General features: G+C 40.6%; 1 protein-coding gene across 7 annotated transcripts in view; it reads left to right on the forward strand.

Annotated features, from left to right (window-relative positions):
• The window catches only part of ATXN3 (ataxin 3), a 77,740-nt gene that overhangs the window by 4,905 nt on the left and 55,272 nt on the right, over positions 1 to 17,563 (forward strand). For 4 of the 7 annotated variants that reach the window (XM_036882159.2, XM_036882160.2, XM_036882157.2 and 1 more), the window contains 2 exons: positions 16,733 to 16,897; positions 17,110 to 17,154. In XM_036882159.2, coding sequence (XP_036738054.1) covers positions 16,844 to 16,897; positions 17,110 to 17,154 — 99 coding nt within the window. In that variant the 5' untranslated portion in view covers positions 16,733 to 16,843. Of the gene's footprint in view, positions 1 to 16,668; positions 16,898 to 17,109; positions 17,155 to 17,563 lie in introns of those variants that run through there. The other 3 variants (XM_036882158.2, XM_057488202.1, XM_057488204.1) reach the window with 3 other exon arrangements.

The raw sequence follows: 17,563 nt of genomic DNA on the forward strand, positions 1-17,563 counted from the left end.
GTCCAGTTTTGCCAACACCAACTGTTGAAGAGGTTGTCATTTCCCCACTGTATGTCCATGGCTCCTTTATCGTATATTAATTGACCATGTATGTTTGGGTTTATGTCTGGAGTCTCTATTCTGTTCCACTGGTCTTTGGGTCTATTCTTGTGCCAGTACCAAATTGTCTTGATTACTGTGGCTTTGTAGTAGAGCTTGAAGTTGGGGAGCGAGATCCCCCCGACTTTATTCTTCCTTCTCAGGATTACTTTGGCTATTTGGGGTCTTTGGTGGTTCCATATGAATTTTTGAACTATTTGTTCCAGTTTGTTAAAGAATGCTGTTGTTAATTTGATAGGGATTGCATTGAATCTGTAGATTGCTTTGGGCAGGGTGGCCATTTTGACAATATTAATTCTTGTAGCCAAGAGAGCATGGGATGAGTTTCCATTTGTTAGTGTCCTGTTTAATTTCTCTTAAGAGTGTCTTGTAGTTTTCAGAGTATAGGTCTTTCACTTCCTTGGTTAGCTTCATTCCTAGGTATTTTATTCTTTTTGATGTAATTGTGAATGAAATTGTTTTCCTGATTTCTCTTTCTGTTAGTTCATTGTTAGTGTATAGGAAAGCCACAGGTTTCTGTGTATTAATTTTGTATCCTGCAACTTTGCTGAATTCCAGTGTTAGTTCTAGTAGTTTTGGAGTGGAGTCTTTAGGGTTTTTTATGTATGATATCATGTCATCTGCAAATAGTGACAGTTTACCTTCTTTACCTATCTGGATTCCTTGTATTTCTTTGTTTTGTCTGATTGCTGTGGCTAGGACCTCCACCACTATGTTGAATAACAGTGGGGAGAGTGGACATCCCTGTCTTGTTCCTGATCTTAGAGGAAAAGCTTTCAGCTTCTCGCTGTTAAATATGATGTTGGCTGTGGGTTTATCATATATGGCCTTTATTATTTTGAACTACTTGCCCTCTATACCCATTTTGTTGAGAGTTTTTATCATGAATGGGTGTTGAATTTTGTCAAATGCTTTTCAGCGTCTATGGAGATGATCATGTGGTTTTTGTCTTTCTTTTTGTTTATGTGGTGGATGATGTTGATGGATTTTCCAATGTTGTACCATCCTTGCATCCCTGAGATGATTCCCAGTTGGTCATGGTATATGATCCTTTTGATGTATTTTTGAATTCGGTCTGCTAATATTTTGTTGAGTATTTTTGCATCTATGTTCATCAGGGATATTGGTCTGTAGTTTTCTTTTTTGGTGGGATCTTTGCCTTGTTGTGGTATTAAGGTGACGCTGGCTTCATAGAATGAGTTTGGGAGTATTCCCTCCTCTTCTATTTTTGGAAAACGTTAAGGAGAATAGGTATTATGTCTTCTCTATATGTCTGATAAAATTCAGAGTTAATCTATCTGGCCCAGGGGTTTTGTTCTTTGGTAGTTTTTTGATTACCGCTTCAATTTCGTTTCTGGTAATTGGTCTGTTTAGATTTTCTGTTTCTTCCTTGGTCAGTCTTGGAATGTTGTATTTTTCTAGGAAGTTTTCCATTTCTTCTAGGTTTTCCAGCTTGTAAGTATATAGGTTTCCATAGTATTCTCTAATAATTCTTTGTATTTCTGTGGGGTCCGTCATGATTTTCCTTCTCGTTTCTGATTCTGTTGATGTGTGTTGATTCTCTTTTTCTCTTAATAAGTCTGGCTAGAGGCTTATCTATTTTGTTTATTTTCTCAAAGAACCAGCTCTTGGTTTCATTGATTTTTTTTTCTATTGTTTTATTCTTCTCAATTTTATTTATTTATTCTCTGATCATTATTATGTCCCTCCTTCTGCTGACTTTAGACCTCATTTGTTCTTCTTTTTCCAATTTCAATAATTCTGACTTTAGACTATTTATTTGGGATTGTTCTTCCTTCTTTAAATAGGCCTGGATTGCTATATACTCTCCTCTTAGAACTGCTTTTGCTGCATCCCACAGAAGTTGGGGCTTTGTGCTGTTGTTGTCATTTGTCTCTGTATACTGCTTGATCGTCTGTTTTAATTTGGTCGTTGATCCATTGATTATTTAGGAGCATGTTGTTAAGCCTCCATGTGTTTGTGAGCCTTTTTGCTTTCTTTGTACAATTTATTTCTAGTTTTATCGCTTTGTGGTCCAAGAAGTTGGTTTTTAGAATTTTAATCTTTTGAATTTACTGAAGCTCTTTTTCTGGCCTAGTATGTGGTCTATTCTGGAGAATGTTCCATGTGCACTTGAGAAGAATGTGTATCCTGCTGCTTTTGGGTGTAGAGATCTGTAGATGTCTATTAGGTCCATCTGTTCTAGTGTGTTGTTCAGTGCCTCTGTGTCCTTACTGATTTTCTGTCTGGTGGATCTGTCTTTTGGAGTGAGTGGTGTATTGAGGTCTCCTAAAATGAGTGCATTGCATTCTATTTCCTCCTTTAATTCTGTTAGTATTTGTTTCACATATGTTGGTACTCCTGTATTGGGTGCATATATATTTATAATGGTTATATCCTCTTGTTGGACTGACCCCTTTATCATTATGTGGTGTCTTTCTTTATCTCTTGTTACTTTCTTTGTTTTGTAGTCTATTTTGTCTGATACTAGCACTGCTACCCCTGCTTTTTTCTCCCTATTGTTTGCATGAAATATGTTTTTCCATCCCTTGACTTTTAGTCTGTGTATGTCTTTGGTTTTGAGCTGAGTCTCTTGTAAGCAGCATAGAGATGGGTCTTGCTTTGTTATCCATTCTATTACTCTGTGTCTTTTGATTGGTGCATTTAGTCCATTTACATTTAGGGTGATTATTGAAAGATATGTAGTTATTGCCATTACAGGCTTTAGATTTGTTGTTACCAAAGGTTCAATGTTAACTTCTTTACTATCCAACTGTCTAACTTAACTCGCTTATTGAGCTATTATAAACACTGTCTGATGATTCTTTATTTCTCTCCCTTCTTATTCCTCCTCCAGTCTGTATATGTTAGGTGTTTATTCTGTGCTCCTTTGTGTTTCCTTTGACTGCTTTTGTGATTAGTTGATTTTATTTTTTGTCTTTAGTTAGTATTTGGTTGGTCCACTTTCTTGGCTGTGATTTTATTTTCTCTGGTGATATCTATTCAGCCTTATGAGGGCTTCCATCTAGAGCAGTCCCTCTAAAATACCCTGTAGAGGTGGTTTGTGGGAGGCAAATTCCCTTAACTTTTGCTTGTCTGGGAATTGTTTAATCCCTCCTTCGTATTAATTTATTTATTTATTATTATTATTTTTTTTACCTTTGAGAGTGCATCTCTCATATTTATGGATCATATGGTTGTTAACAACAATAAAATTCTGTATAGGGGACTTATTGCACAATCATTAATCAACCCCAAGCCTAATTCTCAACAATCTCCAATCTTCTGAAGCATAACGAACAAGTTTCAACATGGTGAAGAAGTTCTTACATAATGAATAAGTTCTTACATGGTGAACAGTGCAAGGGCAGTCATCACAGAAACTTTCAGTTTTGATCACGCATCATGAACTATAAACAATCAGGTCAATTATGATTATTCATTTGATTTTTATACTTGATTTATATGTGAATCCCACATTTCTCCCTTATTATTATTATTATTATTATTTTTAATAAAATGCTGAAGTGGTAGGTAAATGCAAGATAAAGGTAGAAAACATAGTTTAGTGCTGTAAGAGGGCAAATGTAGATGATCAGGTGTGTGCCTATAGACTAAGTATTAATCCAAGCTAGACAAGGGCAACAAAACATCCACGGATGCAGATTTCTCTCAAAACAGCGGGGGAGAGGTTCTAACCCTCACCTCTGTTGATCCCCTATTTCTCACCTGATGGCCCCACTGCGACTGTGCCTGTCTTAGATTGTTCCTCCCTTGAGGAATCTTACCCATCTCTGGCTAACCAGTCATCTTTCGGGCCTTACAGGGAAATGTAAAGTTGGTACATGAGAGAGAATCAATATTCTTTGAGAAGGTTAGCTTTTTACTTCTTTGCAGATTTATGACCTGTGGCTTCTATGCCCAGCATTTGTCTTGAGGTATCTGTACCACTTGGAAGAATTATGATACTCGGTAATTTCGATATGAGGCACGAATTCTACTTAGGGGTTGTAATTATGAAGGAAGAAGAGAAGCTATAGAAGTAGCAGATGGAAGAAAACATGGGAAGATTGATTATTTCTTTGACATATCTTCTTGTAGTGTAACATAAGCGTGTATAGGTTTTAACTTACTAATTAAATTGCGTGCACACATTAACATAATAGGAACACAGCTACATAACCAAGGCAGACCTACAATTACCAGCCATATCCAGTGAAACCAAGAAAACCAGTTAGGCACCCTAGGCATTTGTGAAAACTTATCAATGATATGATAGATATTGTCTAACTGAATTTGAATATTTTGAGAAAAATCAGACAAATTAAAACAACACATTCCTGGGAACTGTTCACATCCCATATGTTCTTTTAACAGTAGATAGTCTATAGTCGCAAGATTTTGGAGTGCTGCAACTTGCACTTCTCCTAATTCTTGGTTGAGTTCCGACAGTATAGATCCAGTCAAATTTATTGTTTTACTGTATGCACAGGCCAGCTTAGATATCTCCCTCTTCATTCCAATGGCAAGTCCAGGAACTGGTGGGATGAATGCAGCTACAACTGCAACAGCACCAGGATGTTTGTTGAAATTTTTTGATGATCATCTTCTGGAATGACTCTTCCAGAGAATGTTGTTGTTGGAAGTTCTTCTTCATATCGTGTCTTAATTCGTTTTCTGGGTAGCCAAATTAGGCTTTGATCCTCTGTATAAACACAAACAAACCCTTTGCCCACACTTTGATATGCCCTTTATACCACTGTGAAGAACTTATTGGAGATCAGCACACAGGAACTGCTTTTTTTTTTTTAAGAGAAAGGAATATTATCAGAAAAATGTACTTCCATAGCTGATCATCTGACACCTTTTAAATGATCAAAATTAAGGATATTTAAAGCATGCATTAATCGGTGATTTTCAGTTAGTTTTATCCTATCAGGGAGTAATCCCCCTTTTCTTTCTGTTTTTTTTTTGTTATCATTAATCTACACTTACATGACGAATATTATGTTTACTAGGCTCTCCCCTCTACCAGGTCCCCCCTATAAACCCCTTTACAGTCACTGTCCATCAGCATAGCAAAATGTTGTAGAATCACTACTTGTCTTCTCTGTGTTGTACAGCCCTCCCCTTTCTCCCACTCCCCCATGCATGCTAATCTTAATACCCCCCTTCTTCCCCCCCCTTATCCCTCCCTACCCACCCATCCTCCCCAGTCCCTTTCCCTTTGGTACCTGTTAGTCCATTTTTGGGTTCTGTGATTCTACTGCTGTTTTGTTCCCTCAGTTTTTCCTTTGTTCTTATACTCCACAGATGAGTGAAATCATTTGGTATTTCTCTTTCTCCGCTTGGCTTATTTCACTGAGCATAATACCCTCCAGCTCCATCCATGTTGCTGCAAATGGTAGGATTTGCCCTCTTCTTACGACTGAGTAGTATTCCATTGTGTATATGTACCACATCTTCTTTATCCATCCATCTATCGATGGACATTTAGGTTGCTTCCAATTCTTGGCTATTGTAAATAGGGCTGCGATAAACATAGGGGTGCATCTGTCTTTCTCAAACTTGATTGCTGCGTTCTTAGGGTAAATTCCTAGGAGTGGAATTCCTGGGTCAAATGGTAAGTCTGTTTGAGCATTTTGATGAACCTCCATACTGCTTTCCACAATGGTAGAACTAATTTACATTCCCACCAGCAGTGTAGGAGGGTTCTCCTTTCTCCACAACCTCGCCAACAGTTGTTGTTGTTTGTCTTTTGGATGGCAGCCATCCTTAGTGGTGTGAGGTGATACCTCATTGTAGTTTTAATTTACATTTCCCTGATAATTAGCGATGTGGAGCATCTTTTCATGTGTCTGTTGGCCATCTGTATTTCTTTTTTGGAGAACTGTTCAGTTCCTCTGCCCATTTTTTAATTGGGTTATTTGTTTTTTGTTTGTTGAGGCGTGTGAGCTCTTTATATATTCTGGATGTCAAGCCTTTATCGGATGTGTTATTTTCAAATATATTCTCCCATACTGTAGGGTTCCTTTTTGTTCTATTGATGGTGTCTTTTGCTGTACAGAAGCTTTTCAGCTTAATATAGAACCACTTGTTCATTTTTGCTGTTGTTTTCCTTGCCCAGGGAGATATGTTCAAGAAGAGGTCGCTCATGTTTATGTCTAAGAGGTTTTTGCCTATGTTTTTTTCCAAGAGTTTAATGGTTTCATGACTTACAGTCAGGTCTTTGATCCATTTTGAGTTTACTTTTGTATATGGGGTTAGACAATGGTCCAGTTTCATTCTCCTACATGTAGCTGTCCAGTTTTGCCAGCACCATCTGTTGAAGAGACTGTCATTTCGCCATTGTATGTCCATGGCTCCTTTATCAAATATTAATTGACCATATATGTTTGGGTTAATGTCTGGATTCTCTAGTCTGTTCTATTGGTCTGTGGCTCTGTTCTTGTGCCAGTACCAAATTGTCTTGATTACTGTGGCTTTATAGTAGAGCTTGAAGTTGGGGAGTGAGATCCCCCTACTTTATTCTTCTTTCTCAGGATTGCTTTGGCTATTCAGGGTCTTTGGTGTTTCAATATGAATTTTTGAACTACTTCTTCCAGTTCATTGAAGAATGTTGCTGGTAGTTTCATAGGGATTGCATCAAATCTGTATATTGCTTTGGGCAGATGGCCATTTTGATGATATTAATTCTTCCTAGCCAGGAGCATGGGATGAGTCTCCATTTGTTAGTGTCCCCTTTAATTTCTCTTAAGAGTGACTTGAAGTTTTCAGAGTATAAGTCTTTCCCTTCTTTGGTTAGGTTTATTCCTAGGTATTTTATTCTTTTTGATGCAATTGTGAATGGAATTGTTTTCCTGATTTCTCTTTCTATTGGTTCATTGTTAGTGTATAGGAAAGCTACAGATTTCTGTGTGTTAATTTTGTATCCTGCAACTTTGCTGTATTCCGATATCAGTTCTAGTAGTTTTGGGGTGGAGTCTTTAGGGTTTTTTATGTACAGTATCATATCATCTGCAAATAGTGACAGTTTAACTTCTTCTTTACCAATCTGGATTCCTTGTATTTTTTTGTTTTTTCTGATTGCCGTGGCTGGGACCTCCAGTACTATGTTAAGTAACAGTGGGGAGAGTGGGCATCCCTGTCTAGTTCCCGATCTCAGAGGAAAAGCTTTCAGCTTCTCGCTGTTCAATGTAATGTTGGCTGTGGGTTTATGATATATGGCCTTTATTATGTTGAGGTACTTGCCCTCTATTCCCATTTTGTTGAGAGTTTTTATCATGAATGGATGTTGAACTTTGTCAAATGCTTTTTCAGCATCTATGGAGATGATCATGTGGTTTGTGTCTTTCTTTTTGTTGATGTGGTGGATGATGTTGATGGACTTTCGAATGTTGTACCATCCTTACATCCCTGGGATGAATCCCACTTGGTCATGGTGTACGATCCTTTTGATGTATTTTTGAATTCGGTTTGCTACTATTTTGTTGAGTATTTTTGCATCTACATTCATCAGGGATATTGGTCTGTAGTTTTCTTCTTTGGTGGGGTCTTTGCCTGGTTTTGGTATTAGGGTGATGTTAGCTTCATAGAATGAGTTTGGGAGTATTCCCTCCTCATCTATTTTTTGGAAAACTTTAAGGAGAATGGGTATTATGTCTTCCCTGTATGTCTGATAAAATTCCGAGGTGAATCCATCTGGCCTGGGGGTTTTGTTCTTTGGTAGTTTTTTTATTACCGCTTCAATTTCATTGCTGGTAATTGGTCTGTTTAGATTTTCTGTTTCTTTCTGGGTCAGTTTTGGAAGGTTTTATTTTTCTAGGAAGTTGTCCATTTCTCCTAGGTTTCCCAGCTTGTTAGCATATAGGTTTTCATAGTACTCTCTAATAATTCTTTGTATTTCTGTGGGGTATGTCGTGATTTTTCCTTTCTCATTTCTGATTCTGTTCATTTGTGTTGACTGTCTTTTCCTCTTAGTAAGTCTGGCTAGAAGCTTATCTATTTTGTTTATTTTCTCAAAGAACCAGCTCTTGGTTTCATTGATTTTTGCTATTCTTTTATTCTTCTCAATTTTATTTATTTGTTCTCTGATCTTTATTATGTCCCTCCTTCTGCTGACCTTAGGCCTCATTTGTTCTTTTTCCAATTTCGATAATTGTGACATTAGACCATTCATTTGGGATTGTTCTTCCTTTTTTAAATATGCCTGGATTGCTATATACTTTCCTCTTAAGACTGCTTTTGCTCTGTCCCACAGTAGTTGGGGCTTTGTGTTGTTGTTGTCATTTGTTTCCATATATTGCTGGATCTCCATTTTGATTTGGTCATTGATCCATTGATTATTTAGGAGCGTGTTGGTAAGCCTCCATTGTATGTGAGCCTTTTTGCTTTCTTTGTACAGTTAATTTCCAGTTTTATGCCTTTGTGGTCTGAAACGTTGGTTGGTAGGATTTCAATCTTTTGGAAGTTACTGAGGCTCTTTTTGTGGCCTAGTATGTGGTCTATTCTGGAGAATGTTCCATGTGCACTTGAGAAGAATGTGTATCCTGTTGCTTTTGGATGTAGAGTTCTGTAGATGTCTGTTAGGTCCATCTGTTCTAGTGTGTTGTTCAGTGCCTCTGTGTCCTTACTTATTTTCTGTCTGGTGGATCTGTCCTTTGGAGTGAGTGGTGTGTTGAAGTCTCCTAGAATGAATGCATTGCATTCTATTTCCTCCTTTAGTTCTGTTAGTATTTGTTTCAGATATGTTGGTGCTCCTGTATTGGGTGCATATATATTTATAATGGTTATATCCTCTTGTTGGACTGAGCCCTTTATCATTTTGTAATGTCCTTCTATGTCTTTTGTTACTTTCTTTATTTTGAAGTCTGTTTTGTCTGATACCAGAATTGCAACACCTGCTTTCTTTTCTCTGTTGTTTGCATGAAATATGTTTTTCCATCCCTTGACTTTAAGTCTGTGCATGTCTTTAGGTTTGAGGTGAGTCTCTTGTAAGCAGCATATGGATGGATCTTGCTTTTTTATCCATTCTATTACTCTGTGTCTTTTGATTGGTGCATTCAGTCCATTTACATTTAGGGTGATTATTGAAAGGTATGTACTTACTGCCATTGCAGGCTTTAAGTTTGTGGTTACCAAAGGTTCAGGGTTAGCTTCTTTACTATCTTACTGTCTAACTTAACTCACTTGTTGAGCTATTATAAACACTGTCTGATGATTCTTTATTTCTCTCCCTTCTTATTCCTCCTCCTCCCTTCTTCATATGTTGGGTGTTTTGTTCTGTGCTCTTTTTAGGAGTACTCCCATCTAGAGCAGTCCCTGTAGGATGCCCTATAGAGGTGGTTTGTGGGAGGCAAATTCCCTCAACTTTTGCTTGTCTGGGAATTGTTTAATCCCTCCTTCATATTTAAATGGTAATCGTGCTGGATACAGTAGTCTTAGTTCGAGGCCCTTCTGTTTCATTGCATTAAGTACATCATGCCATTCTCTTCTGGTCTGTAGGGTTTCTGTTGAGAAGTCTGATGATAGCCTGATGGGTTTTCCTTTGTAGGTAACCTTTTTTTTCTCTCTGGCTGCCTTTAATACTTTGTCCTTGTCTTTGATCTTTGCCATTTCAATTATTATGTGTCTTGGTGTTGCCCTCCTTGGATCCCTTGTTGTGGGAGTTCTGTATACCTCTGTGGTCTGAGAGGCCATTTCTTCCCCTAGTTTGGGGAAGTTTTCAGCAATTATTTCTTCAAAGATACTTTTTATCCCTTTTCTCTCTCTTCTTCCTCTGGTACCCCTATTATGTGGATATTGTTCCGTTTGGATTGGTCACTCAGCTCTCTTAGAATTCTTTCATTCCTGGAGATCCTTTTATCTCTCTCTGCATCAGCTTCTCTGCGTTCCTGTTCTCTGTTTTCTAGTCCATTAATGGTCTCTTGCATCTCGTCCATTCTGTTTTGAAGTCCTTCCAGAGCTTGTTTTATTTCTGTATTCTCCTTCCTTAGTTCTTGCATATTTCTGTGCAAGTCCATCAGCATGGTTATGACTTTTGTTTTGAATTCTTTTTCAGGAAGACTGGCTAAATCTATCTCCCCAGGTTCCTTCTCAGGGGAAGATGTAGCAGATGCCGAAGCTGTCTGGGTTAGTCTTGTCTGGATCATATTTTTTTGCCTTTTCATGTTGACAGGTGCTATTGACTGTCAGCTGGGAGGGCCAAACTTTTCACTTGCTACTGGCCTGCCTTTACTGGGACAACTGTGACCCCCTAGTGGCTTGTGTTGGGTAATTACGTGTAGAGTGGGTCTGTGTCTTGCCCGGCCGGTATGGAGGAATATCCCTTTCTGAGGGCATGACCTGCTTTAGGCTGCTTCTCTGCTTTTGCAGCACCCGGAGGGGTAATGGACGGGGGCGCTGTTTGGCTGTTTACCTCTGTGAGGGGCTCAGAGCTGTTGCCCAGGGGGTTAGTGCGCCCGGTTTTCCCTGTAATTTCCAGCCACTGGGCTGTGACCTGTGTTGTTTCCGTCCAGCTATTACGTCCCTGTCCCTTTAAGACTTTCAAAAAGCACTCACTTTTCCTTGTCACAGGGGCATCAGCTTCGGAACCCGCTCAGAGATCTTGCTGCCCTGTTTCCCTAGTATCCAGGACCCCGCACATGCACTGTGTCTGCGCTCTGGTGCGGGTGGCTGGGGCTGGGTGTTTAGCAGTCCTGGGCTCCCTCTCCCTCCCGCCAGGAGCTGGGGGGAGGCGTGCTCGGGTACCGCCGGGCCGGGGGTTGTATCTTACCCCTTTCACTAGGCGCTGGGCTCTCGCACGTGTGGATGTAGTCTGGCTGTTGTCCTGTGTCTTCTGGTCTCTCTTTTAGGATTAGTTGTATTTGTTGTATTTTCAAAAATATATATGTTTTTGGGAGGAGATTCCCACTGTCCTACTCACGCCGCCATGTTGGCTCCGCCTCTTTTCCTCCTCCATTCTTTATATGTTGGTTGTTTTATTCTGTGCTCTTTCGTGTTTCCTTTAACTGCTTTTAGTGGGTAGTTGATTTTATTTTTTTGCCTTTAGTTAGTATTTGGTTGGTCTGCTTTCTTTGCTGTGATTTTATTTTCTCTGGTGACATCTGTTTAGTTTTAGGAGTGCTCCCATCTAGAACAGTCCCTCTAAAATACCCTGTAGAGTTGGTTTGTGGGAGGCAAATTCCCTCAACTTTTGCTTGTCTGGGAATTGTTTAATCCCTCCATCATATTTAAATGATAATCATGCTGGATACAGTATCCTTGGTTCAAGGCCCTTCTGTTTCATTGGATTAAATATATCATGCCATTCTCTTCTGGCCTGTAAGGTTTTTGTTGAGAAGTCTGATGATAGCCTGATGGGTTTTTCTTTATAGGTGACCTTTTTCTCTCTAGCTGCCTTTAAAACTCTTTCCTTGTCCTTGATCTTTGCCATTTTAATTCTTATGTGTCTTGATGTTGTCCTCCTTGGGTCGTTTCTGACACTTTCTATCCCTTTTTCTCTTCTTCTGGTACCCCTATAATACGGATATTGTTCCTTTTGGATTGGTCATACAGTTCTCTTAATATTGTTTCATTCCTGGAGATCCTTTTATCTCTGTCTATGTCAGCTTCTATGCGTTCCTGTTCTCTGGTTTCTATTCCATCAATGGCCTCTTGCATCTCATCCATTCTGCTCATAAATCCTTCCAGAGTTTGTTTCACTTCTGTAATCTCTTTCCAGGCATCTGTAATCTCACTCTGGACTTCATCCGTTAGCTCTTGTATATTTCTCTGCATCTCCGTCAGCATGTTTATGATTTTTATTTTGAATTGTTTTTCAGGAAGACTGGTTAGGTCTGTCTCCTTCTCAGGTGTTGACTCTGTGATCTTTGTCTGCCTGTAATTTTGCCTTTTCATGGTGATAGGAATAGTCTGCAGAACTGGGACGAGTGACGGCTGGAAGGACTTCCTTTCTTGTTGGTTTGTGGCCCTCCTCTCCTGGGAGAACAGCGACCTCTAGTGGCTTGTGCTGGGCAGCTGCACGCAGAAAGGGCTTCTGATTCGTGCCTGGCTGCTATGGAGTTTATCTCTGCTGTTGCTATGGGCGTGGCTTGCCTCAGGCTGCTGCTCCGATGTGGTGGAGATGTGTTGGAGGGGGTGCGGCTGGGAGGCTATTTATCTCTCGTGAGGGGCCTCCCTGCTCCCTGCTGCCCAGGGGGTTAGAGTTCCCAGAGATCCCCGGATTCCCTGCCTCTGGACTAAGTGTCCCGGAACGCTTCCGTCCGGTTTTGGGGTCCCTGTCCCTTTAGACTTCCAAAAAGCACTTGCCAAAGAAAAAAAATTAAATAAATAATTTAAAAAAAAAAGCCGCTCGCTTTTCTTTGTCCCCGGGCGCCGGCCTCAGGGACCCGCTCACAGGTCTTGCTGTCCTGTTTCCCTAGTATCCAGGGCCCTGCACTCTGGCCCGGATGGCTGGGGCTGGGTGCTCGGCAGCCCTGGGCTCCGTCTCCCTCCCGCTCTGCCTGCTCTTCTCCCGCTGGGAGCTGGGGGGAGGGGCGCTCGGCTCCCGCGGGGCCGGGGCTTGTATCTTACCCCCTTCGCGAGGCGCTGAGTTCTCTCAGGTGCGCATGTGGTCTGGATATTGTCCTGTGTCCTCTGGTCTTTATTCTAGGAAGGGTTGTCTTTGTTATATTTTCATAGATATATGTTGTTTTGGGAGGAGATTTCCGCTGCTCTACTCACACCGCCATCTTGGCTCCACCCCTCCTTCGTATTTAAATGATAATCGTGCTGGATACAGTATCCTTGGTTCACGGCCCTTCTGTTTCATTACATTAAATATATCATGCCATTCTCTTCTGGCCTGTAAGGTTTCTGTTGAGAAGTCTGATGATAGTCTGATAGGTTTTCCTTTGTAGGTGACTTTTTTTCTCTTTCTGGCTGCCTTTAATACTCTGTCCTTGTCCTTGATCTTTGCCATTTTAATTATTATGTGTTTGGTGTTGTCCTCCTTGGGTCCCTTGTGTTGGGAGTGCTGTGGGCTTCCATGGTCTGAGAGAGTATTTCCTCCCCCAGTTTGGGAAAGTTTTCAGGAAATATTTGTTCAAATATACTTTCTATCCCTTTTTCTCTGTCTTCTTCTGGTACCCCTATAATACGGATATTGTTCCTTTTGGATTGGTCACACAGTTCTCTTAATATTCTTTCATTCCTGGAGATCCTTTTATCTCTCTCTACCTCATCTTCTCTGTGCTCCTGTTCTCTGATTTCTATTCCATTAATGGCCTCTTGCAACTCATCCAGTCTGCTCTTAAGTCCTTCCAGAGATTGTTTTATTTCTGTATTCTCCCTCCCAACTTATCCGTTAGCTCTTGCATATTTCTCTGCAGCTCCATCAGCATGGTTACGACCTTTAGTTTGAATTCTTTTTCAGGAAGATTGGTTAAATCTATCTTCCCAGACTGCTTCTTGGGGGTTGTCTGTGTGATTCTGGTCTTGATCAAATTCTTCTGTCTTTTCATGGCAATAGAGGTAATCTTGGGCATTTGGCACATGTGTCAGCTGGGAGAACTAAGTTCCTTCTTGCTTGCTTGTCTCCTTCCTTTCCTGCGAGAACGGTGACACCTAGCATCTTGTGCTGGGCAGCTGCGCGCCGACGGGGCCTCTGAGTCTGGCCCGGGCCGCCGCAGAGGAGGCTCTGGGCAGTTGCTGTGGGCGAGGCCGCTCTCAGGCTGCTCCCCTGCTGTGGCGGGGCCGCCCTAGAGGGGCAATGGACAGGAGGCTGTTTATTGCTGTGAGGGGCCTCAGAGCTGTGCTGTCTCTCAGAGGGTTAGGGCGCCCTTAGTTCCCGGGGATTCCCAGCTGCTGGGATGAGTGTGCCAGGATGCTTCTGTGAGGCCCCTGTCCCTTTTAGACTTTCAAAAAGCACTCACTTTTCTTTTGTCCCAGGGGTGCCGGCTGCAGGGACCCGCTTGCAGATTTTACTGTTCCATTTCCCTAATATCCAGCACACCACACACTGTGTGTCTGCACTCCTGGTGTGCATGACTAGAGTTGGTATTTAGCAGTCCTGGGCTCCCACTCCCTCCCTGCTACAAGTCCTTTCCTCCCACCGGGGAGCTGGTGTGTGGGGCGCGCTCGGGTCCCGCCGGGCTGCGGCTTGTATCTTACCCCCTTCATGAGGCACTGGGTTCTCACAGGTGTATATGTATTCTGGCTGTTGTACTGTATCTTCTGGTCTCTCTTTTAGGAATAGTTGTATTTGTTGTATTTTCAAAAATATATATGGTTTTGGGAGGAGATTTCCGCTGCCCTACCTATGCCGCCATCTTGGCTCCTCCTCATATTCAGCAAAGGCTTTCTTGTTGTTTGAATTTTTTATTAAGTATAACACAAGTAGAAGCACACAGATCATAATAGGACAGCTCAACGACGTCTCACAAAGTGAACGGGCATATGTAAATAATGCTTAGATCAAGTAGCAGAACATTTACTTACATCCTGTTAGCCCCCTATGCCCTCTTTCGGATACTAACTCACCCTCCACCCCATCTCCACTCCTGTGCAGTCCTGAATTCTAACATCATAGAAAAGTTTTGCCCATTTTTCCATTCTTGTAAATGTAATTGTACAGTATGAGCTCTTTTGAGTCTTTCACTTTACATTGAAAGATTCATCCATATTATTACAGGTAGTTTAATTCATTCCCATTGTTACGTAGTATTCCTTTGTGATATAACATAATTCATCCGTTTTACTCTGAAGGGCATTTGGGTCGTTTCCAGTCTGGGTGCCATTATGATTAGTGCTTCTGTGAACATTCTTATACATGTCTTTTGGTGAATGTATGTTTGCATTTCTGTTGTTTGCATTATCCACCTAGCAGTGGAATTGCCAGATCATAGGGTGGGTATATGTTAAGCTTAAGTAGCTACTCCATACAGTTTTCCAAAGTGGTTATATTAATTTGTACTTCCACCAGTAGCCTATGATTGTTTTATGTCTCTAATCCTCTGCAACGTTTTAGCCATTCTGGAGAGTGTGTAGTAATATTTAAAATTTTAAATAGTAAAAAAATGTGGTTTTAATATACTCTTCCCTGATGGGCTGTGAAGTTGAACACCATTTGTGTATTTTAGCCATCTGGCTGTCCTGTTGTGAATACTTGTTTCTCTTACCTGTTTTTCAGTAGTATATAAATAGGATGTTTGTGTAGCCCTTCAGTTCACATTCTGCTACTCATTGAGAATTGGCTTCTGCCAGTAGGAATACTGTAGAAGGAAAAAGAGATGAAAACAAGACCTCTCTCACCATTGTGGCAGTGACTTGAGAGACAGCTGGTGTCTTCTTTAGCTTCAGGCAAATTACTCCATACCGAAATTTGAAGATAAACCTATATCGGCCCTGTGTCACACTCAGACTGTCTCAATGCTGCCTTCCTATGGTATTATATACATATACCCTCTATCTTTTCAGCAGTGGAATTTTCTTCCTTGAAAACTAATTCACCAGGAAAACTTGCAAAGTATTGCTTTTTGGGGTCACCATTTATTGTGTAATATAGCCCAGAACAAATTGCACAAAGTCAGACAGGCTAGGTTAAAAAATAGACTTTTTTGGGGAAAGGGAAAACTTAGAGGACCAGGGTTAGCAGGAGAAGAAAGTGTTCTTACATCTGCCATCATCCCACAGAAAGGCAAACTTGGGGTTGATATTCACAGGGAAGGGTCTCATTATTCATTCAATTATATTCTATTGAAAATGGGTAAGAGACCCTCGAATCTCCATTTTTACAGGTCAGGCATGGGAAAGCAGCACTGTTGTGGGGAGAGGGGTAAAAAGCAGGCTGCTCGGTGCCAGGCAGCCTGGATTTGGATTTGGGGTGTTGGTTGTGTGAGAAAGTCACCTGCCCAGCAGCTGCAGACCCTGGATTCCGTGCGAAGTTGTTCTCCCACCCTCCCACCCCCCTATGAATGGATGCCAGTGATCCCATGGGGAGCTGAGCTTCCATGCAGCCCCTTGCTGGCTTGTCTGGAAATGAGCTCCAATGGTGGTTTTTGGACACTTTGGCTGACTGCACCACCCTGCGCATACGTTATCTGTGAGATTCCCTGAAGAGAACTCTGGCGCTGTAGTTACAAGTCTTCATTAGCATCAAACACTTTTTCTTACCTATATCAGTTCTTGATTTTCATTTGTTTCTTCATTTGGATTTGAATTCCATGAACAAGCATTGAGATCGGGTAGAGATTATCATGTTAAAAGAGCAAATGTTCTAGGGATTAAAATTCCCTTTCAGCATTAGTAATTTGCCATGGAATCTCCAAAGATGTGTTTATTTTGGTACCTAGTATGAGGGAGGCTGTGTTTTTACAGAGTAGTTTTTAGTAAAATAGGATATTTGGTATATTTGATAGATGCTAGATAATGTTTAAAATACATGATTCTTAAGTTTTGGATCACATAGCTAAATAGTTTTATTAGTGGTAGAATTAGAAAACATAAAAAATGAAAAGGCATGTTCGTTATTAATCATGCTTGTCTAAAGCAAAAAAGGCTGTGTTAAGATAACAATTAAATTCTCTTTAGGGGATGATGCTGTACAAAATCTGTTTAACAAATCACATTTGAATCTTTGTCTTGGAAATACCAGCAAGAAGGCTCACTCTGTGCTCAGCATTGCTTGAATAATCTGTTGCAAGGAGAATATTTCAGCCCTGTGGAATTATCTTCAATTGCACATCAGCTTGATGAAGAAGAGAGGATGAGGATGGCAGAAGGAGGAGTTACCAGTGAAGACTATCGCACGTTTTTACAGGTATTGGTTTTAAACTTGCAGAGTCATGTTTTTAAAAAAATGTGGGTATTGCTGAGAAAAGAATGAACCATTCCTACGGGGATCTGACTTAATTATAACTTTGCTCTTGGGAAATGCACAGGATGTTATTTTAAATATGCACACTAATGACAATTTTATCCTTCTCTCCCCATCCTCAACCTCCACCTCAATTACCTGTCCAAATTCCACAGCAGCCTTCTGGAAATATGGATGACAGTGGTTTTTTCTCTATTCAAGTAAGTAGTGACAAGCATGTACGAAGTGTCGTTTATGTCCCAGGCACTGTTAAGCTGAGTATCTTTTCACAGCCTTTCATAGTCACTGTCATGATGTAACCTTCAGAAATTCCTCCAATAGACTGTGTGTCTAAGAGAGTAAGACTATAGAGTGCTAGATTTTCATATAGATAAATATGAAAGTGAGGATTGTAAAATCTTCAATTTAGAGTAAAGCTTTTTGAAAAGAGAGTATTTAACTTGCATTTTGTGCTAATAACCAGGTAGTTCCAGTAAGTCACTGTTTTCAACTTACTATCTCTTGTGTAAATTTGACACAGTGTAACACCTCACTACCTTCCATTTAAATCAGTTTACCTGGATTGGATTGGATTACTATGGTCTATGGCTTTCTTTCTTTTTCTTTTTT

The sequence above is a fragment of the Manis pentadactyla genome, chromosome 11 (assembly GCF_030020395.1).
Source record: "Manis pentadactyla isolate mManPen7 chromosome 11, mManPen7.hap1, whole genome shotgun sequence".
Taxonomy (NCBI): domain Eukaryota; kingdom Metazoa; phylum Chordata; class Mammalia; order Pholidota; family Manidae; genus Manis; species Manis pentadactyla.